Below are 24235 nucleotides of genomic sequence, written 5' to 3'. Positions count from 1 at the left end.
TATGAGTGAACTCCCCCCCTTTGAAAAATTTTTGCTTACACCAAAAAAGATTCACTGCAATGTTTCCAATTTCAGGTTCAGCACCCACATGCTGTTGAGAAGAAGCTTGGCGTCAAAGGACCTGTTAAAAGACAGCTGGATTTTATTTCAGCAAAGAATTCAACTTTACAAGAAGCAAAAGAGGGTATCGCATTAAATGAATTATGTGAAAATGGATCCTGTGAGCAACAGTCAAACAAGTTTCCTCCAGAGTTAAAGGAAGTGAATGTACAAGACAATGCGAACTCGATTGCAATTGAATCATTCCCTCTGAGGAACACAGATATTAAAGAGGATAATAGAATTGAGGAGGAACCTGATTGCATGAGTAAAAATGGTAGTGAGGACAGAGAAGTTGTGCATGATGGTGAAGCCACTTCTGTTGTACCTGAAGTAATAGAAAAGCAGCAACCTTCAGGCATTGAGGTCGAACACACGAATATCGAAAGTTCTTCACAAGTACTTGAAAAATCGGAAATGCTACAACTAAACGGGAAGCCAGAAGTTGCAGAAAATACCTGCAAAGCTGCAGGATCTAAGGAGTCAGAGCACACAGTTTCTCCCAGTCCGAATTTAAGTGACAATAATTCACTGCCTGTCGAAAGTGCTGTATTAGATGCCAACAAGCCGGCACATTCAACGACACAAGATGTTCAGACAAGCACTGAAGATGTTCAGAATGACGAAAGCATTTGCGAAGAAGAAGATCAGAAAGTAATGATTAGCCAGGCATCTCAAACCGACGACTTACCAGAAGGGAAAGAAATTCGGGAAATTGGGCCTAATGAAGAGCAACTGCCACCACCCGAAACTCCAAATGCTGCTTCAACTATAAATAAACCAGTTTCTAGTAGTACCTCTCAGAATAAAACCATTGCAACACAACCCACCCGTACGGCTGTGAAAACATCATCAACAATTTCATCACCACGGGCACACTCTACGGTCCCTCCAAGACCTGCATATGCCACAGTTTCCCGATTATACACTCCAAGGGCTACCCTGGAGACAAAACCTGCCCCAGCAAAACCTATATTGCAAGCGAACCCCAGGATATTTAGATGCAGGACTGGTGACACTAAGCCGATGGAAGCTGGAAGAGGTATTCGCAGAATTCCTGTAGATTCATCTCCAAGATCTCAGCGACCTGCATTGGCAGTTAGGCAGGTACGTGATGAGGAGTTCTACTTGTATAATAAAAATTGTGTGTATTTTATGTCAACAGTGAAACGAGTAAGTTGTTTTAATATCTGTATCATTAACAGGGTGGAAAATTTCATCTGTGATTAGTGTAAGCTTACTTACTTCTGCTACTGTCTTGCACAGTTAGAAACTTTGAGCTTTTACATGGGCCTTTTCTTTTCTTGGCTTGTTATTCTTTACCTTTCCATATTATTGCATTGGTTTCACCTATTAGTAATTTAAATGTTGGCAAAAAATCTGACTTCTGATATATCTGAAATTGTAAATATGTACTGTCCCCTTTCTTGAAATATTGAAAATGCAAATTGCAGCTGTGTACAGTTTGCCTTGAAAGGTGTTCAAAATGTTTTGCTCAGTTTTCATGTATTTTTATTGAGTACAATATCAGCATAACCGTGGTGCTTTGCTTGAGGATTATCAATTTGTAAATATTTAAAATCAAAAGCTTCTAAGTATATTACAGAGACCTGTTACTTTCATGGGGATTGAATTGATTATCTGGTAGGTCGTTGCTTTTTTGCACTTTTATTAAATCAGTACTGGTACTTAGTGGCATCTATTTCTCACTAGATAATAAGTAGATGTTTCTGAAACATTTTAGTATTGGAACTGACTATTATGGCATTTTTTTTAAAAGAAATTCTTAACTGTAATTTAAGAAACTTACTCATTCTGTAGAACTAAGATTCTTCTATGATTACTGTTTCTATAGCCAAGTAATTAGAATATGTGGAGGTTATTTTCATTATATATATTGTTTAACGTTGTATATAAATACACACCCTGATTCTCGTCTTTTACTTTTTCCGCTTCCTTTCCTACCCCTATAGCACTCATTCTTGTTTTCTTTTCTCACTTTGACAGACACGGCTGAACTGTAGTTCCATGAACACACTGCCCAGTAGACCTAACCTCTGTGGGGTAACAGGAAGGGGTGTTAAAACACAAGGCATTATCGAGGAAAAGCAGGCCTCCATGATATATGTGCAGGTATTCTGCTTGACCAGATAGTGCTCCTGAATGGAATACATTTACTTCTTTTGTATAGTAAGGTTAAAAACAGAGGTGCACAACTCTTACTTTTTCCTTATTTATTGTGCTATAGCTTTTATTTTTAGATTCTTTAAAACTGTTTTTAAATAGCGAGTGATGAGATTCAGTAATAAGGTTTACTCTTATTTCTTTTGTGGTTAGATAGAATCACATGTTGTGCACAATTTCTTTTCCTGTTAGTAGGTATTTTTGTTTGTGAAACTGCATGCCTTTGTTTGACTGAAATGTGCAGAAAGTTCTTTCCTTTTTTGTTTTTTGTTTTGGGGTTATTTTAATTATTCTTAGACAAGTTGCTGTGTATGCATTTCTTCTCAAGTTTCATATTTGCTCTTTACAATAGTGTAATGAATATGATTGTTTTTTTGTTTTTTTTAAAAATAGGGACAATTTTGTTGTCGTCAAGTCATACGTACCCAAATAACAGCAAAATCAAGTATCTCTATTCTTCAGGTCCAAATCTTTAGACTAGAAATTCATTGCCAAGTAATATTGAAAGTTATGGTCATTGTGTAAATTGACCTAATGTGAAATTTTCACATTGTTAGGCTTTGAAACTATACCGGAAGTATGTTTATTGTTTATATTCATTCATTTCAAACATTATATGTCGCAGTTCAAAAAAAATCAGGAAAATATCAGCATGAATTACACAACTATTACTAGAATTTTTCTACCAGTCACTTTTAGTATACGGACATGGATGCAATATCAAGACAAATATTACATTATTAATGTTGTTTCAAGGATCTACGAGCCACTGACAGAAAATAGTACCCATTTGATAATAAAGAAGAACAAAAGAAGTTCGTTGAAACAAAACCTTCTTACCCTGAAAGTTCATACTTCATGCTACACTATATAGCCAAAAGTCACTGGACACCCAAGTGAACGTGGTGGTAGTGTCATGGTCTGGGGCTGTTTCTTTCCTCGTTTGGGCTCGGGCCGTTAGTTTTGGCCAATGGCAACATGAAGAGTGGTGTTTATGAGGACATTTTAGACAATAGAATTGGTGCCCACAGTGTGGCAACAGTTTGGAATGAGCCTTTTCCTCTATCAGCACGGTAATGCTCCTGTTCATAAAGCAGGGTCCATTGCGTCATGTTTCGAGAACAATCGGGTGGATGTGCTTAGCTGGCCCACTCAAAGCCCCAACTGGAACCCCACAAAACATCTTTGGGATGAATTGGAGCGTCGGTTGCATGCCAGACCCACTCGACCAAAAGCACCCAAGAACTATTCATGAGGCTACAGGACGAATGGGAAAAAAATTCACCAGCAATATACCAGCACTTAGTGGAAAGCCTGCTCCAAAGAGTAAATGCTGCAATAATAGCGAAGGTAAGTCCAACATCTTATTAGCTACCTGCCTGGTGTCTTAGGAATGAACAGCACTGGGTATCTGGTGACTTTGGCTATATACTGTATTTTTCTACATATGCACCCATGGTAATTGACAAAGTTGTGCATTATGGATCACAACACATGTGAAAAATGTACCAGAAGTTCGTCAGTGATGACATGCTGATCATGCACATTATGCAGCAATTCCTCTGTATCAACAGACAGCTGGCAAGTGCATTCTTCATCATTGACGTCAGCCCGTCCCACCTTGAACTTCCTATACCATCGTCTCACTGTTGCTGGATTGGCGATAAGGTAGAAGTGTATGATGTGGTCATACAAGAACTTATCTCCAAGTATGATAAGTCCCTCAGTGCCAGTGCGGAAAAATAGCACAAGACATGTACTTGCAGAGAAAGAAAGTTTTGTTTAACTAACTTCTTTTGTTCTTTTTTTATCATCATATGGGTACTGCTTTCTCCCACGTGTCTCATATTATTGGGACAAAAGGCATGAGTGGAACAGAGGTTCTAGTGTAATATTTTTTCTCTTTAGAAACTCTGGTATTAATGCATTATTTTAATTCACCGCTGGATAGTAGAATAATTTTTTCCCTTTTTTATAGTCTCATAGCAGGGTACACACGCCTCCTCATGCTGATGATGCTCCAGAATCTCAAGGCAAGCCAGATGTGCTGAGTGCTTCGAACTCGTCTCTGAACAGCACTGCTTCGTCTGGAGGTAAGAGCTGGGCTGATAAGCTGAAAGGAAGCAGCCCAACAGCCGTCAGCACACAAGAAAGTGAGAAGCCCAAAGCAAACTTGCCGACACCAGCACCAGTTACTGAAAAGCAGCCAGTGGTGGTGGCGCAAGTTGACATGCCAAAACCAGCTGTGAATAAGGAGGATGGTAAGTGTGTAAAGAATGTTTGGTAAATGACAACTTAGGCTTGAATTTAGAACCAGAGGATTTATCTTATAAATTGTCCAAACTAGCATCTGTCCCTCATAACAGTTGGGCTGAAAAGTTCGTAGGCTGACTCATAGATGGCGTTACTAGAATTAAATCCATGTGATTTTTACTTAGTACTAACCTTCAAAAGATACGTGTATAAATTTCACAGCTGCCGGATAATTAGTTCGTGAGATATAGCATTGTGAGTGAAGCAGCTTTTGTTATTGTGAAAAAATGGAGAAAAAAGAATTTCGTGTGTTAATAAAGCATTGCTTTTTGGCGAAAAAAAATACTGTTGAAGCCAAGGCTTGGCTTGATAAACATTATTCGGACTCTGCACCAGGAAAATCAACCGTTGAGAAGTGGTTTGCTAAATTTAAACGAGGCGAAATGAGCATCGAAGACGATGCACGCAGTGGATGCCCCAAAGAGACTGTTACCGACGAAAACATCAAAAAAGTCCACAAAATAATTTTAAATGATCGTAAAGTGAAGTTGATCGAGATAGCTGAGACTTTAAAAATATCAAAGGAACGTGTTGGACATATTGTGCATGAATATTTGAACATGCGAAAGCTGTGTGCAAAATGGGTGCCGCGCGTGCTCACAATCGACAATGCACCGTGTCACAAAGCAATGAAAACGATGGCAAAATTATATGAATTAGACTACGAATTGCTTCCCCATCCACCATATTCTCCAGATCTGGCCCCCAGTGACTTTTTCCTGTTTGCAGACCTTAAAAGAATGCTCGCTGGAAAGAAATTTAGCACTGATGAAGAGGTAATCGCCGAAACTGAGGCCTATTTTGAGGCTAAAGAGAAATCGTACTATAAAAATGGCATCGAAAAATTGTATGACCGCTGTAATCGTTGTATCGCCCTCGAAGGCAACTATATTGAATAATAAAATCGAATTTTGTCAAAAAAATATTTTTTACTATGTTAGCCTACGAACTTTTCAGCCCAACTGTTATATTGCTTGAACAATTTTCTTGATGTTGGTCAATCCTTCTCTGTTACCAATTTGAAAATGAATGGGACATGACTTTAAAATTCCAGTGGTTAAGTTAAATTTTTACTCAACGTTTTTGTGTTGACAAAATAATATTATTACAAATAAATAAGGATACACTTACTTTGGTCTGATGATAGTATTTTGTGAAAACTGAAATGTATCAGTGTTTGTGCTTTAAGTCTGAATTAAGTAGCTGATACCACTGATATTAGTATGCTCAAATATGTTTAAAAAAACTTAATCACTGATGTCCACCACTGATAGTTTCTTCGAGTCTAGCTATCTAAAGAGGTCCACAAAATGTCCATTTTTCATTAATGTACATATTCATTTCTCAATATTATTGTACCAGAATAGCCATTTTAATGTTCTGTTTAATACCTTTTGGGTTAAACGAAATAAAAAAGTAGAAAAGTTTCGTGGATTACATATTTTCCCACATTATAAGCTCTTTAGTTATGGTTCCCTGAAACATATAATCCAATTTTTCTTAAAGAAGCAAGCCTTTGAAGAATAAAGTAGAAGTATTTCAAACACCCACTGGAAACTTTGTGGAGATTGAATTTACTGTTTTCTGAAAATAATCAGCCATGCAAGAAACTATTACGATTCTAGACAAGAGATGAAGTCTCCAGATTGCTGTGTGAGGAGTTGTAATACTTTTTCACAATTTATAATTCTGTGCAGCTCTTGAAAATAAGATATATTTTCAAAAACCCTGTTGCTGATGAAAAACTCAAGGTTTTGTTGAATCTATATTGTAATAATCATACGCTTCCATGTTCTGGAAAGTGAATGGCAGGCAAAAATGACATTTTATGTAAGTAATTTTATTTTAATAGCAATATGTTGAATTAATTACTATAAGGGACTGAAGCACCATTTTCAAAAATATGCTCTGCTTGATTCTTCCTGGAAAAAAATCCTTTGAATGGTCATAGTAATAATCAGGGAGCAGATTTATATGTAAATACATATTCATGTATGAAGCTGAAATCAACTATATTTTGAATTATCTTTGAACATCATGGCATGTAAACTCGAAAGAATCACGTTTTTATTTTCCATATTCGTACATATATTAGCTTTTGGCTCATATTTTACATATTTTAGTTATTTTTACATATTCTTTCCATATTTCAGAACATTTCATAACATATACTCCATATTTGCTCAATAACTACATTTCCCCATGTGACCGAAAGAGTTAGGTGAATTTCTTGCGAATAATTGACAAAGTCCAAAGCGACATTGAACAAACGAAAGTTTAAGACCTTTTTTATACCCTCCAATTGCATTCATTACAAGTTTTCTGTCATCTGACCAATAATATATATTTTCGATTTTACACCTCCCAACTGCTTGCTTTTACTATTGTGTAAGGGGTGACCTTCCACATAGGTGCCCAAAAGTCAACCTCACTTCCACGTAGTACACCCTGGACTGCATTTGCAGACGAACGAGGCTCTGGCGACTGGCATTATGGCCAGTATAATTTTGTGTGTGTTGTCCTGTTTTTTTTGTCCTTTTGTGTGCTGAGTGCCCCTTTACAGCCCCAGCTTTTAATGAAAGTCAGAAGATTTTAATATTTTAGTAACACGACACTGCAATTATGCTATTTTAGTTATGGTAAGGGGCTGTACCCCATATAACGTGACGGGTGTAAAATAACCTTTAAGTGCTGACGTACCCAAAAATTCAAATTCAAATTCAATATTTTAAAACACGTGAAATTCCTTTTTATTTACGAGTACAATTGTTGTCAACAATAGAGAATGAGGGCTCAAGCATTGGCTCCTGGTTGTTACAAACGTTATTTTGGCAATGTTGGAAAAGAGTCAGAAGTGGAGTAGCCCATTTCTAATCCCATCTTGAGTGCCCGACATTAGCGCAAGAAGCAACTATTTTGTGCCACACGTACGGGATTCGCTTCTGGTTTCTCTTGAAGACAATCTCGGTACTAGTTACAATAGTCTCGGCATTGTACATATTACCGAGACTGTATTTTATGTAAATTTTTACAATTTTATGTCCATATTTAACTCCATATTTTGATGAATATAACTAAATAAGTATTTACATATTTAGCACATTTTCACTATAAATCCGTTCCCTGGTAATACTAATAGAAATAAGTGTGTATTTTTCATTACAAATACACAACTAAGACTTATATTGTACCTAATGTTGCTTCATCAATACAGTACATTCTTCTTAGAGCTTATTTTTATCTTTCAACTACCTGTAATCCATGTTAGGGGATGAGGCCAGTGTTTCAACCAACATTTTTAGTCTTTTGAGAAGGATACAGCTTTTAGGCTGTACTTAAAGTACTTACTTTTTCACAAAACTGATTTTTAAAATTAAGTTCGTTAATTTCTCTGGACAGTGTCATCATTCTCATCAGGAACTTGCACTATTGCTTGGCTGGCTTTCGGTGTTTTATTTTGAAGGCACTTGACTAGTTGAACCGATGTTTCCTGTTTGCAGTGTCGTCCGCTGATCTTGAGTTCTAGTTGGTGTACTTTGAAGACATAGACCTTAAAAAAATATATACAGATTGATATTGTATTCACTTATAAAAATCTGTGTGTCAGAAGTGTGAATATCTGATGAGCATTAATCACAGTTTTAAAAGTTGTTTAAATTTTAGAAAACTTCTAACCTTTGTCCTCGATTATATGCACAGAGATGTTATTTTATTTTATCCTTGAATTTATTTCATTACTTGTATCAGAAAATAATAATAATGTTAATAAATAGAGTATTACTATGAGGGGAAATGGAGGAGGCTGTTGTAAAATAATTTGCAAATAGGGATGTATTGTGTATTGAGTACTTTGAGAGAAAAAGTGAAGTACATTTACAGTTTATGTGAGAACCCTGATTGAGTGGAATTCTAAGTATAAGTGCTTAGCTAAATTATAGTGACTTTTCCAGACATGTTCATGTACACTAAATTACCTAATGATTTGTTCTGGAAAATTTAGGTTTGTGGTCTGTAAAACCTGGAAAAATCTGGGAATTTTGTTCTTACGAAATTGTGGACACTATGCTCAATGTTGACAGTAATATTGAATAGAGGTTATTTTATTAGGTACGTGCATAGCATTTTCTTAACTTTAAATATATTATATTTTTTCAGTGTACATTGTCTTTGTTTCTGAACTTTCTCTTGATTCCTTTCTTCACAGATGATTCTCAGGGGTGGGAAACTGTTAAAGGAAGATCACGATCAAGAACCTCACCTGCAAATAAGGTACCAGCCTTGGGATCGTCATTGTCCAGAAGTGCGGGTAACATAAAATTAAGAGTAGACAGGAAAGGCAGTAATGGAGGAACCACCACGACTCATAGTTCAACAAAGTCTCATTTCCAACATACCATTTCAGCCGTGTCGCTACCTGCACTTGCGTTTGATGATGTTGAAGAGAAGTCACACGTACATATCAGAAGACAGAGAAAGTACTCTGGCTCTGATATAAAACACAGTGATAGGAAGCAGAACGGGAAAGCTAAACTTGCTCAAGATAATCAGCGTAACAGGAAGAAATCTCTATCGCCTAAAGAAGACAATATGAGTACTAAAAATTCAAGTGTAAATGTGAAGAATTCTATTAATGCATCAAAAAAGGACAGAAGTATCAAAGTATCAGAAAAGGAAAATGTGGACATAATGTCATCAAAGGATGCTTCAAAAGCAACCCCGAAGGATATTATTGGGCAGAAAAATAAGAAAGAGAAGAAATCTTTGTCTGCCAATAAAGTGGAATCTAATCTTTTGAATAAAGAAAAAGACAGTGAAAGTATTATTAATAAAGTTAATGTTCCTCAAAGGGACATTGTTGAAAAACAAACTGACATTCAGGAAACAAATCTAGTAGAAAAGTAAGTCTTTCTTTCTTTTATATACTTAAAGTTTATTTATTTATTTATTTATTTTGAACACAACAGCACATACCCAATCACATAGTTCACTAAAGCATTGTCTACACAAGAAATTAATCTATAAATAATATAAAATCAAGTGAAAGATATGATGACATTTCAAGCTACAACATACTTATAAACATGACTGATTTCATACATTGCTTGAATTAATACTGTTTAATGTTATATTTGAATCTAAGTACAGTCAGCTCTCGATAAAATGACCTTTCACAATTCCCGGAGAAAGGGTCGTTATTTCGAAGGGGTCATTATTGGAATTTGCACCAATTTTCAGCTTAAATGGAGCTCAAACGGACACCATTTATTTTGGTAGTTATACAACCAGTTATGCACAGAATGCCTGTTGTGAGAAGGAAAATAGAACATGAAAACCTTTTCACAAAAAAGGATTTAAAATAATGTTGTTTTCTCTTAATTGTGCACAGTCGTTGCTTTTCCACGAAATTCTTACAATTCTAGTTCATGAGAAACCCGTTCGCACTGAGACCTACAGGAAAGGAAAACAATATGTCGTTTATTGCAAGCGAAACTCGAAGAATCTTGACACCAGTCACACTGGCGCCAGCAAAAGTCGGGAGATAGATAATCGAGCAGAATAAATGTTGGATTTTAACGGGTCTACTAGAGCATTGTCTGTTACATGATTAACTTGTAAGATAAGATCTGTCGGGACACACAACACAAACTTTCTAGGCACCAGAAAAAAAAAAACACTGGGCTGTAAATTTCATTCTGGCTCGGCTGTGTAAAATACATCGTAAAAAAATTCATGTTTTCTTTCTTTCAAACCAACTTCATATTCATCCCCCTCCCCCCATTCTAGGGGGAGCAGTCCAAACTCTTTCTCGACTTGCATTGTAATCCAGCCTGGAAAAGGAAACTTGCAAGTGATCTGTTTGTACCCAATGCATATTCTAGGACACATTAAACAGTGTCCCACTCGATAAATCATTCGGGTTTGGAATTGGACTTCACTTTAAACTGTATATTTAGTCCTGATTAGCCCATAGCATAAAATGAACTCAAAACAAGCTTTATGAAACCTGTGCATTTTGACATATCAAAATGGTAGATCGTTATTTACTCTCACGTGACTATTTAATGTTGGATTTAGGAGTATTCTCGATGTCAAACACCCACTCCTTCAAAAGTTTTCCCCTTGAATAATGTATTTTTAATCGGTCTCAGCGACCATTCCTACATTGAGCACATTTTTTTTTCTTTTTTTTTCCCCACATGAATGGTTCTGAAGAAAAGCGGATGTGAATTAAATGTACAGTTTTGCTTATCAGAAAAAAAAAGACCTGAATTCTGCAATTATCAACATTGCCGTGCTCACCAGTGGCGGAGAATGAGCTGGGGAAAGGTGGAGGTCACCTTTTTTTTAAAATTGTTCTATGGTTTTTGTTCGTTTTCAAGAATATATCCAGAACTGGTTGACCCATTTTAGACGTCAAAGGAAAGGAAGAGGGGTGGGTCCACTTCCACCCTCGCCTGTAATCTGCCCGTGTGCACACACAAGCAAGAAAATCGTGGCTGAAACAATCGGCATTGCCCCTCTCCCTACGTTTGCTGACAGGAAAAGAGGGAGAAGTCAGTCAGCCAACAGAACACTTTCTTGGCAAATATTATGACATCAACACAATTAGGAACACGTATGAAGTGGGAAACGGGAGTTATGATGCCCATAAGTTTGAAGTAAACTTTTGTGGAAACCTGGATCCAACGCATTAGGCAGGTTGACAATCTTTAGTTGACCTATGCGGTTTTGTTTATTTCTAACAGTTTCGCTTTTTTATGAAGTGTTACAGGGAACAAAGAACTCATGGGAACCTGCTGAATTCTAGGTCAGAGGTGGACAGATGGGCCAGACTTCCAGGTGCCACGCGTCTGTATTTTGGAACATTCCTGCGATCTTATCTCTCAAGGTGGTGTATTTATCGATGAACGAGCTTGACCTGCCATACACACTGGCAAAGACTGCAAGTCCAGCAGTCATTTCGGGATGCTCCCCCCCTCCCCCCTTCATGCGAGTTTTCAGCAGCTCTTAGGACAAGGAAAAAGTCAAGGTCGATTTAAAATAACATCCAAGCACATTCGATCTTCTCTTCCCACGTATCCAAGAGCAAGCGTGGCAAAACAAGCCTGGTGCATTGGGTAGCGGCCGTCGTGTGCAGGTAACATTGCTGCGTTTGAGGGAGATGAAGGCAGAGGTCAAGTGCTATTGGATATCACTCAAGCATGGTGTGGTGGTGTTTATTTTTAGTTCAGACCCAATTCTGAGCAGTATAGCGCTCGTGAAGGGAATGAGAAAAAAAACAACGTATTTTTTGACAGAGTTCCTTCAATTTTTCAACTTTTTTTCCCCAAATTTTTCAACTTTTTTTCTAAATTTTTCACTGTTCCCGGGAAAAGGGTCGTTACTTCGAGAGGATCGTTATACCCAGGGTCGTAGAATCGAGAGTTGACTATATTTCAGAGATAATAGGATTATAAGCATTTAAATAGTAGTAATGGAATAGGAATATTGAATAGTACTTTGTGCATAAAAGATACAGAGGAAAAACAGTAGAAAGAGAAATTGAAACAATATTTTGTAACAAATAAAGTAAAAATATAGACAATATGCACTTGAAGGTGGGTTTATCATTGTTCACAATATTCTTCATTGTATCTTGGTTATATACAGTGTTCAGAGAATAAATACAGTGACTTCTAAATCTGAATAGATCAACACTAGGATTATTACTAGCAACTGGGTTGAATATCTTGCACATCTTCCTCAGGGGGTTCCATTTCTGCCATGTTGGTTCTATGCGAGATTTTAAAGAGGTTTTTTCTGGGTTTGAACATAGCATTTGGAACATAAAAAAGTTTAATTGTGAGGGAAGAGCTGGAGAGTATATTGGCAAGTTTGGAAGGGAAAGTTTGTCGATGTATTTGTCTTCTTTCCTCGAGTGACTGAACACTCAACATTTGACACAATGAGCTTCGGATATTCACTATCAACTTTAAATAACAGATACCTCAGAAATTTATTTTGAATTTTCTCAATTTCTTTCTTGACTGCAGGGTCCCAAACAACAGAAACACATTCTAGTTTCGATCTAACGAGCGCATAGTACAACACTAAGACAATTTCACTCTTTCTGAATTGGCTGCCCATTCTCATTGTATATTCGAGGTTTCTATGATCTTCCTGAGGATGCGAGCAATGTGAGATAAGAAAAATGACAATTGGAAACCAGTGGTAGATTGTAGTAAATAGTTATTTCAATTACATTAACACTGCCTCTCAAGGTAAAATTTGTGTTGTGATATGTACGAGGGTTATCCAGAAAGTTAAATTTGCGGAATGTATTTACAAACCATTTGATGTACATATTGTACACTACTTTTCGACATTACCACCATTGTTGAGGCATTTGGTGTAACAGGACACCAGTTTTTTATCCCTTCATAATAGTATGATGTTGCCTGTGATACAAACCACTGGTAATGGTTTCTTTAATAACCTTGTTGTCATCATGGAACAGCTGGCCAGCAATGAAGGATATCAGATACTGGAACATGTTAAAATCACTTGGTACTATGTCTAGTCTGTAAAAGGGATGATTGAATTGTTCCAAGTCAAATGTCATAATGCGATCTTGCATTGAAGCAGTGTGTGTGGGCAGGCATTGTCATGAATCATGACAACATCCCTGCTAAGCATCCCATGTTGCTTTTCCTGAATTGCATGAGGCAGTTTTCTTAAGCAGTAGACACCTGCGTTAATTTTTGAGTCTTGAAGCAAGAGGTATACAAGCAGAATGATTTTTCTTTCCCAAAACACTGTACATGTGATCTTCAAGTTGAAGTGATCTGTTTGAATTTTGTCTTCATTGGCGATGAAGTGTGTGTCCACTCCATTGGCTGTTGCTTAGATTTAGGTGTTCTAGTCGTCATCGTCTTGCTCACTATATTGTGTCAGAAAGGTCAACGCACTAGTCTGCTGTTTCAGTTTTTCTTCCATAAGCATCTTCGACATACACCGTGTACACAATTACGAAAAATGAAGTTCAGTAGACAACATTTCAAGAAAAAGTGACCTTGAAATTTGTGGAATATGCAGGAAAATTGACATAATGGTGATTCGTCTGTTTTCTTTAATTTTGTCTTCAACTGCTTGCACAAAATCTTCATATACCTCAGACAATTGTTTCATTGAGGAATTGCATAAAGTTGATGATAAATGTCAGCTTGTTTCATGTTTCTTGCATTCAAGAAGGGTTTACAGACTACATTTCACATGCAGTGAGCTCAGTTTTCTCAAATATTATGAACACAGTACATAAACACTGTTAAAATGTGTGGAGATGCCATCTGTGCCTTGCCAAACAACCAACAAACTCTGCACATTTACACACCATTGTGACCTCAGTACTGCAGTGACAATATTTGTAAACAGAACTTATTTTGTGGATATCCTGTGTCTAATATCCAAGGATTGGATTGGATTGATTTGTTGTTTTAAGTCCACTTTATGCACAGTAATGCTAATCGGGACTGGACCTACAGTTTAAAGTGGGATCCGAACCACTTGTGCCTCCACCGGGTATCGAACCCGGGACTCCTTGATTACAAGGCGACGACGCTACCACTGCGCCATCGGGGAGGCCCTTAATATCCAAGGAAGTGGAAACCATTCATCTTTATTGAAGTCTGGGAAAAGTTAAAGTATTTTTTTTTTTTGCATGGATTTGCTGGTGTGGACTGTATTCTTGGTTTAAAGTGGCGACAGCATTAGCCACTGTGTTATGGTAGAGACCATGCTTATGAACATATTTGATACATTTATCATGTACAGCTTGGAGTAAATTGCCCAACTTCATTTACAAGTGACTTTAACTTTCAGAGTAGATTCTTTGGGGAAAAGTCAAAGAAATGGTTGCTTGCAGTGCTTTGAAATACCGTATTTATGCGTGTATAATGCGTACCCAGGTTTTTGATGGGGAAAAGTGACAAAAAATGTTATCTCGTGTATAATGCGCAGTATAATCCAGGTTAAAGAAATGGCATTATATTACAAAGTGAAAAATCGTGGAAAATAAACCTTAAACTTTTATGCGTGGTTTTGCTCATTTTCTTTTTACTTTTTCTAAAAAAAAATTCAAAATATATATACTTCTTCCATGACTGACATAACATTTATAAGAGGCCCATTCAGGACTGTCAAACTAGCAGTTAGCAGAACAAGATTTCTTTCATTAAGGCATTTACACACTCCATATATGTCATATTATTTGGCCAGTAATACATTTTAATTATTATTTTCTTTCTCCTTATCTTTTCTTTCATCCAAAGTATTACAAAAATCAGAATGTTCCTTCAGTTTGTGATGAGTTTATTTCAACTGCATTCACATTAGTGTCGCCAACATAATGGAATACTGTTGCCATATTCAGAAACTACAGAATTCAAGCTTTACAACAATATATAACATGATAGGGTTCCGTAAACATGAAAACAAATTTCGTACATAATACGCACCAATGTTTTTGGGTGCAAAAATTTGGGAAAAAAGTGCGCATTATACATGAGTAAATACAGTATTTACCAACTCTCCACAAATGAGAATTTGTCCACATTTATTTTATAATAAATTTGTTTGAGTGTTCTTTTAAGCTCACATTATGCACAGATAAGCTAATCAGAATTGCACCTACAGTTTAAACTGGGATTCGAACCACTTTGTGCCACCAACCGATGTCGAACCTGTGATTCCTTGATTACAATGTGAGGACTTTACTGCTATTCCATCAGGGAAGCCCATTGTAATTGCAATGAATTTGTGTGCTTATTGATCATGTGATGTTTTATGCAGTTCTGATTATTGATGTATGCATGTATTATCTGTTAGTAGGGATAAAACAGCAAGTGAGATTGAAAGTAGTAAACTCGAAGACTTGCTGAAGGAGGATGACCTTTTGAAGGAGGAAAGTATGTTCGATGAACTTCGTATGAGTGATGAATTGTGTGCCCAAGAAGAAATGTTGCAGAAGGAATACCAAGAGCTCGAGAAGGCTGAAATTGAGGTAAGATATTTTTTTCTGCTTTAGGGGGGGATGAGGGACAGTTACACATAAACTGTGCATTTCGGCTGAGGTGATACAGATGCCAATGCCCATACTCTGACTGATTCCCACCGATGCTGATACTTGAAAATTGTGACAATTTAAAGTGGTTCAGAATATTTATATCATGCCAATCTACCATGGTAAGGTAGTTAAAGTTAAGTTTCCCAGGGAATATGGAGGTAGGGCTCCACACATTAATATTTATGGAGGTTATGTGTGATCAGCACCATGCTCTGGCCATCTTTATTTTCCTGGGAATCCTCTCCAGAGACTAATTTTATGAGGCTGGGTGAAACCCAGAGTTGCTTTTATGCAGGGACAAGGCTGGAAATTTTCCACCCTTAGATCATTCACCTGGGGAATTGAACTGGGGTCTCCTGCATGGCAGACAGGCACCCTACCAACTAGACTGCCTTGCCTCCAATTTACCATAGTTTTGCTTTAAAATATTCATAATTTCACATGAGATGAATATTTCTCCCCATAATGGTGGTGCAAAAATATTTTCAGGATGTTGCAAAAGTATTGCATGGCATTTTTGCAGACCTTGTAAGAAAGACTGATTCTGGAAAAAGTATTGGGCAGTATCTGTGATTCAATTCAAACCAATATTGGCCCAGACCTAGGGTTCATTTATTTCATTACTCTCAAAATGTATGCAAGGTGTAGAAAAGTCCGGGAGTATTGAAGATTCTGTTTCTTCTCACATTGCAAGTGTGTGGGGAACTTTAACGAAGCTTTCAGACTGAACCGACAAGCAAGAAACAACACTTGTCACTTGGAAGTGAACCTACAGAAGTAACTGCAGCCTTTTATACTGAAGTGACACGACAAGCTGCATGGTGACTCGGTCTGCCAGTTATGCATGCATAAGGAGTGCATTTTTAGAAACTGGAGGTGGGGGAGGGTCTGTGTTGCTTGTCACATTGGTGTGAACTCTCCGTGTTGCATGCCACTTGTTGCTTGTCACATTGGATTGAAAGCTCCCATAGTAATTTTACTTGCTTGCCTATTTATCCTCTCATTCCATTCTTTCACCTTTATCATCTGCAGGCCTTCTAAATCATCCAGCCATCTTTTCACCTAGATGAGTACTATGAAACCCCAATTTTATGATCCTGGATTTTACATTTTCCCACCTTATACATTACACCAAAAGACAGGGATATTTCGTTTTTGATGGAAACACAAAATCTTAAATACCATCATGCTGTAATGTTAATTTTTCATGTTTTTTTTTTTTTTTAAGGTGTAAGTGATTTTTTTTTACCGACAAAACACACTTTGAACTTTGAATTATCCTGTGAGTTAATGCAAAATGTAAAATTGACTAATTCTACTATATAAGTTTGAGAAGCATAAATACAAGAATACTCTGATAGCCTACAAAAATGTTCTATTAGAAGTATTTTTTTTTGTGTGTCATAATATAAATATAGTTTTTAAATCACATTTCGGATTATAGACCTCCCCGATGGTGCAGTGGTAGCGTCGTCGCCTTGTAAACAAGGGGTCCCAGGTTCGATACCAGGTGGAGGCACATAGTGGTTCGGAATCCACTTTAAACTGTAGGTCCAGTCCCAATTATCCTTACTGTGCACAAAGTCGACTTAAAATCCCAACTCAAACATTTAGGATTATAGTCACCATTTTAACATCAAAATGCCATTTAATATACCACTTGGATTCTGAAATGTGTCCAGGTTTTGTACCCAATTGTTTATTTACCATAAATTTATGGCCGTAATTCCAGTGTAGCAAAATGTTATAAATTTTCCCGAGATTGTACAGTTTCCAGCATGATAAGTTTGTTTGACATAGTTCCATGAAAGACCTATAATCGAGATTGGAGCTTGACTACTATATTTTTTAATAATGAAATAGAAAAAAAATACGTAGACAATTTGACTTACTTTGCAGCCAGTGAATTAAAAGAAACAGCTTAAGACACATTAGAAAGGTCTCAGCCTTCCTCAGGTTCATCATCAAGGAGGAAAGAGTTGGAAAAGGATGGAAGAAATGGATGTTCGATGGTGTCTACATAATGTTTGATTGGTTTTAACACTAAGTGTCCTAGCAATCACTCAGTGTGATTGTGTTCTGTATTTTGGATCCTTGAGTTATTTGCTTTTATTGTGGTGTGTCAGGTAAAGTACAAGTTTCCACATATGTCATTTAAATTAATTTTGCTTGTCTGTTATTGATAACTTTGATATCGGTAACGCAACATTCCTTTGCTTCTTTGCATTGAAAAATGCTGTATCCTGATAAGAGCTGTAATTTTAAAGGTGGATACTGAGACTGATGAAACAGAGACTGATGGAGAGGCAACGGTAGGCCCAGGAGAAGAGGAGGAAGGTCACCAAGAAGCTCCCGAGGATCGTGCAACAATTGAAGCAAAATATGAACCAATGTTGGCAGGTAATTAGAAGGAGCTTTTCTTTTTGAATAAGTTTCACATCTTTCAATGAGATTATCTTTCTGTTGTGCTGTTCATGGCTACTCTACACCTTTGAGTTTACTATTGCATGTCAATTGGTGGTATTTTGTACTTTTACTAGTATTATACTAACAATGAAGTATAAATGACTCTTTATATATGTAAGCAACATCAATTAACCACCATATTTGAGATTAATAATTTATTGTTGGTAATTATGCATGTATATTTAGTTTTTGATGGAAACGTAAAATAACACACTGTAATGTTTATTTGTCATGTTTTTGAAAGGTGTGAGGTGAATTTTCCTGCCATGTTTTGTCACCAAATTATGAGAAGTATACTCTTAAACATGATATTTAGAGTTTATTTACCAACGTGACCCTTTCTGAAATCTTAATTATCCTGCGAGTTATGCAAATCACAGGAAATTGATTAATTCTGCTGTAAATATTTGAGAATCAAAAATTGACTTTTTACATAGGAATAAACTTTATACTCTGATAACTAAAGAATTGACTGAGACATTTGTGAATAAGAAAGTAGTAAATAACTGGAGAGTGATGATATAAAAATGGAAGAAGTAGTGTGTCTGTAGCTGTGGAGCAGCAGTGTATGATCAAATTCCTATTGAAGTAGAATCTGAAGCCAGCTGAAATTTTGAGAAGATTGCAAGCACAGTATGGGGAACAAACAATGTCACAGGCAAGAGTGTACGAATGATGTCAAAAGTTTGGAGAAGAACGCGAGTTGCTGATGAATGAACTCCATGGATGCATTTGTCCAACTGGAACATCCAAAGTGTTCTTTATGTGGATTTTTTTTGGGAAAGGATAATGATTAATGCCCAGTATTCCTGCACATTGATGAAGGGTGCCATACGTAATGCCATTCGCAAGAAAAGACCAGGGATGTTGCCTGCAAATGCCATTTTTCACCATGACAATGTAGGGCCCCACATGGTCAATTTGACAGCAATGAATCTTCGAAAGTTTTTTGCTCCATCTTCTTACACTCCAGACTTAGCCTTCAGTGATTATGAGATTTGTTTGACCCTCTTAAAATGCATATGAGAGGGAAGAAATTGATGACAGATGAAGCACTGTCAAAAGATGTCTACGACAGCAGTCGACTTCCTTCTACGCCAAAGGACTCCGGGAACTGACACAATGTTGCAAGCAGTGCCGGGATGCTCAGGGGGATTCCTTTGAAAAACTCACATAGTTTTCCAATTTTTCGTACGAATAAAAGTCTCGGTCAACCTTGAACGACCCTTGTATTAGAAGGGAAATGTTTATTTTGTGTTTTAAAATCAAATTTATGTTGTTTTTTTTTCACCACTGAAATGCCATTTTATATACAGCTTTTGATCCTGGAACATAACCAGTTTTTGTATTGAAATCGATCTTTTATTCACCATAAATATTTGGCTCTAGTGATATGTGGTTGGTTCCTTTCACCAATTTTGAATATTTATTATGGATTGAACACTTTAATTAGTACTCTCATTGATACAGGCCCAGAGAGGCATTTTGGTTTATCAGTAAATTTACTGATAATTTTGCTATTTGATATATCTATAAGAAACCTGTAATTCAGTGTAAAATTCTGTTATTTTTATCAATATATACTTTTTTTTCTTTTTTTTTTTTGATACATGGAATACTCTTTTCAAATTTTTTGTCCATCCTGGGTCCATCCTGGATCATTATTGGCAAACATTTCATATTGGCTCAGCTCCAACATTTCTTTAATTTTCAAAGTAATGCAAACCAGGTATAATCTGTGGATGTTACTTTTTAGGAATGTCATGGGCTGAAAGGGTGGATGTGTTAGAGCAGCTGGAGGAGTTAGCAGCAAGACATCCAGGGCGTGCCTTACAACTACACCAGAAGCTGTCATCACCTTCTAGGCGGAGAACCCTCGCTGAAACATTGAGACGCTACCAAGTGAAACAAACAAAAGCTCAGGAGAAGAGGGATAGGCTTAAAGAGGAGAAAGCACAGAAATTGAGAGAATTATCCAAGAAGGTTAGTTGGTTTAGGTTTTAAGCTCTTACTACAAGTGTTTCCACCTCCTCCCTCCCTTCATGGCTCTTTTTACTGTTTTTCGTGAAGTGTTGCATACAGATAAGACAATGTAGTTTACGATATTTATAACCTCCAAAGCATGAGAAGGAAGAGTAGTCTGTTTTTGCTGATATAACATGCATTAAATTATAAGTGTTGTGCAATTGACTGTTACCTCTGGATTACTCAGTATAATTTCACCTTTTGGTTATTTGTCATAACATGTTAGTAACATTTTTCATTATATTAGAACCAGAGAGATGTAACTACATTATATTAAATTTGTAGGCGAGAGGAAATAATGCATTCTTAGGAATATGTCTGACTCTTAAAAAGAGTCAGTAAATTGGAGATAAGTGACTCCACCTTACTGCTAAGGATTAGAAGTGGAGATATGCCTAACTGACTCCAAGTAGCTCTTTAGAGGCGATACATTAAACAAAACCATCAGGTCTTCATTGAAGTAAAAGATAACAATGGATAGTGTATCATTGAAGTGGACAAAATTCCTAGCACATGCACCTAGTTTAATACACGTTTTTGGTCCCAACGTGCTTTTAATACAGGCATGAAAGAGCTTTTTTTAGCAAGACCTTAAATTCAGTTAGTGTGTGGTTAAAAATAGTTAAAAGGTAATGGAAATTTGGGTGAATGTAAGGTGTGTATTGGGATTTTTCTATGGTTTAATGTTACCAACTGTTTCAAGTAGATATTGTCAAAATAAAATTACTGTAGTGGTCATGGTTAATAGCAAATGTAAAGAAGCTGAAAATAACTTAAGGATAGGGAAAGCAATATAATGCTCGAAGTGATAATTTCTGGTTGTTTAGAGTAGTGCCAGAGAATGCAGATACCAAAAAAAAGTGTGATAATGATGCTGTTTTTCCTCGTTCTTCCTATGACATTTGGTTATATAAGGATATCATGTCTTGTTAACAGATCGAGGAAGTTAGAGCAGCAAAAGAGTTGGATTTAAGACAGAAGAAAGAACAGTATGAATTGAAGTTAAAAAGAGCTGAAGAACAACGGAACAAACATCTCCAGGGCATTGTGAAGAAGGCTCATGATGAGGAAGAAAAGTTGAAGGAGATTGCCTTTATCAATGAATTGGAAGCCCAGAATAAAAGACATGACTTCATGACATTATGCCAGGTAAGTTTGTGTCATCTATTTACATTGCATTCTTGTAAAAGTGTTGAGCATGTACTTGATTATTATTAGAGACACATATTTTTGGTAAATAAAAAAGCAAAATTTTGGTACAAAAACAGAGCCAATTTTGGGTTCAAAAGCAGTAAATAAAATTGAATTTCTGTGTTACAGCAGTGAAAAATCAGATCAAAAGTGATATATAAAATGACATTTTTGTTTTAAAATTGTGACTATAATCCTAAATTTGATTAAAAAACTGTACTTATTACACAAAACAAACATATCTCTTCTAATAGCAAATTTATATAGTAACCAGAGTTTTAAGTTTATTCCTGTATAAAGGGGTCTATTTTTTTCTTCTCAAATATTTACTGCAGAATTAATCAACTTTCCATGAATTGCATAACTCACTCACAAACTTCAGAAAGTATCGTGTCTGTAAATAAACTCTAAATTTCGTGTTTGAGTCTATTTCACATTTTGCATCATTTCGTGACAAAACAGGGTGAATTTTTCACAAACATGAAAAATTAACATTACAATGTGTTATTTCACATTTCATGTGTTCGTCAAAAACAAAATATGCATGCCTCTAATTATTATTAATTAAAATGTTTTCATTCCTAATCTGTAGGCATGCCAAATTTGGTCAAACATAGAATCTACATGGAACCTCAATATTATGTTTTTCAGAGGACCAAGGAAAATTCAGGAAAATTTAAAATTAGGGGAAAATTTTATAGTAATTTGTAGATCTGAGCCGATACCACTTTGATTCGATACCGATACTTAAAATAATAAAGGCTAGTTACCAAGACATACTAACACATCACATCAAATTCCTTTAATGACATTAAATAGGTCCCAAATTATTCTCATGTAGTTTTATAATACTTTAAAATGGGTCTTGTGACATGTGGTATTTTTTTATGCAAAGAAAGAGGTTTTTGAAGTGTTGCAAGACTTTTCAACGTGTTCCAGTTACAAAAAATCAGTGGATTGTGTCTCTCCTTCAGTTTCATGTAAACACTATTCATTCTTGTCATTTTGGTTAATCTGGAGAGGGAGAAAAGCAACGTAAAAATATATGCAAATACACTTATTAAAATAACGCCTCTTTATAGTATGTTGTCCATCATTCTGTCATTTTCAATAAAACAAGTCCCTATGGTATTGGCTGATACCAACAGTCACATAAAAGACTTACACAAAAGCACTGGTGTACGCAGGATTTTTTTTTCAGAAGGGGCTGAAATTTTAAAGGTGTATAGGGCATAGCTGCTCTCTATGGGGGGCGGCATACACAATAAGATAGTTATTATTAAAAGCTTTCCAACTCCCCCCCCCCCCCAAAGTTTTTCACTGCTTTTATTTGAAAATACTTTGATTTTCTTACAATTTGTGATCGGGTTTGTAACCCCTTCAGCCCATTCTCTACATACGCCAGTACGGGAAGAGTACAAGAAGAAATTGTAATCCTCTCTCCCAGCTTGAATGTAGATGAAACAAAACGAATTCCACAGTGACCTTCACCTGTCTTTCTCTCAAGAACTCTGCAATCATCTGGCCTGGAAACAGCCCGGCATGGTTGTAATGCTGGTTTTGAAAACATCCATCTTTATTACCCCACGAGTGTGCCAGCAAGATTTAGAAGTTACAGCCTTTACCAAGAGAAGTTTGGGCACAGCTTTCCCTTAACCATGCTTTTGATCTTGTCAATCATCTGCTTCCCAGGAGGTTTGGGGTTTGTTCAGTAGTTCCCCAAAAAACGATATGCGGAACTTCTTCCGATCTGCCACAAGGAAGGGTAAACGAACTTTTGAAAAGGACAAATGTTGCTCTTGCCCTTGGTTCTAACGACACAAAAACAGTAGTATCGGTGGGATATACATCGGTATTGGCTCAACCATAATAATTTGTTAAGTTGGGAGCAAGAAAATTGAATCTGTAATGGGGGAAAATGTAAAATCCGGTGTGGTTCCACTGTAGTGTCTTCTTTACAATGTATTTATTGTTCTCTCTAATAGTTTGAAACACAATTAATAGTCTTATTTCCCTAGAATTCAGTTTGACTTGGCTACTCTGTAGTGTGTGTGTACATTAAATCTCGAAAAACATTTATCAAAATACTACGTACTTGTTAAATCTTTATTATAATAAAAATATAGAAAAGTTCTTGCAAGTTCTAGGCCTATTCAGGCTAGGAAACTGAGCCAAAACTTTGTGTATTGTAAACAGAACCACTTGTAACTACTTTTGAAATTTGTATTATTGTGAGGCAGTACATTCCAGAAAGTACAGGGTGGGCCAAAAGTCAGGTGACAGCATTGTCATAGGAAAGGCTGGTGTGTTGGAGGTCCACTTTGGCCACGTGTGATGTTTGAGGGATGGGGCCAACCCAAGGACACATGTGACCACCCCGTGCGCCATATTGGAATCTGCCATCTTGCATGCAACTTAGGTTTCTTAAATGGAAACATAGGCATGTGGCATATCATTTCCAATTGTTTTTCCGTCAGAAGTTCAGTGACGCAAACCGTTTTGTCCTATCGTGAACCTTTTCCTAATTATGGCCTGTCTTTCTTCCTTTGTGTCTCCTCACAACACATGCTTGAAATGACCACCCTCCTGCACAATGGTTTGTGCCACACGCCTCTTCCAGTCCTCATGCACAGCCAGCAATGTCTCTGGACGCACAGCAGCACAGGCATTCACAATCCGCTGCACCAGATGCTGTAAATTCTCTATTTTCACGGCGTAAACCATGGCCTTGTGGCGGCCACACAGGTAGAAGTCGAGAGGCGTGAGGTCCAGTGACCGTGGGGGCCATTCTACCAGTCTCCGACGCCCGATCCACTTCCCAGGGAACTGCTGGTCTAGCTACACAATGTCCGTAGT

At 36.8% G+C, this 24235-nt stretch overlaps 1 protein-coding gene across 4 annotated transcripts in view; it reads left to right on the top strand.

Moving 5' to 3' along the window:
• Nucleotides 1-24235, top strand: part of ssp3 (SCAPER domain-containing protein short spindle 3) — a 212984-nt gene that overhangs the window by 26846 nt on the left and 161903 nt on the right. For 2 of the 4 annotated variants that reach the window (XM_083130790.1, XM_083130791.1), the window contains exons 6-13: nucleotides 76-1206; nucleotides 2107-2232; nucleotides 4262-4544; nucleotides 8801-9494; nucleotides 15460-15634; nucleotides 17965-18097; nucleotides 19920-20146; nucleotides 21125-21337. In XM_083130790.1, the coding sequence (XP_082986916.1) occupies nucleotides 76-1206; nucleotides 2107-2232; nucleotides 4262-4544; nucleotides 8801-9494; nucleotides 15460-15634; nucleotides 17965-18097; nucleotides 19920-20146; nucleotides 21125-21337 (2982 nt within the window). The remainder of the gene's footprint in view (nucleotides 1-75; nucleotides 1207-2106; nucleotides 2233-4261; nucleotides 4545-8800; nucleotides 9495-15459; nucleotides 15635-17964; nucleotides 18098-19919; nucleotides 20147-21124; nucleotides 21338-24235) is intronic. The other 2 variants (XM_083130792.1, XM_083130793.1) reach the window with 2 other exon arrangements.

The sequence above is a fragment of the Lepisma saccharinum genome, chromosome 11, assembly GCF_977018435.1.
Source record: "Lepisma saccharinum chromosome 11, izLepSacc3.1, whole genome shotgun sequence".
Classification (NCBI taxonomy): Eukaryota; Metazoa; Arthropoda; class Insecta; order Zygentoma; family Lepismatidae; genus Lepisma; species Lepisma saccharinum.
Note: the sequence above shows the minus strand (reverse complement) of the source record. Positions and strands in the feature narration are given on the sequence as shown.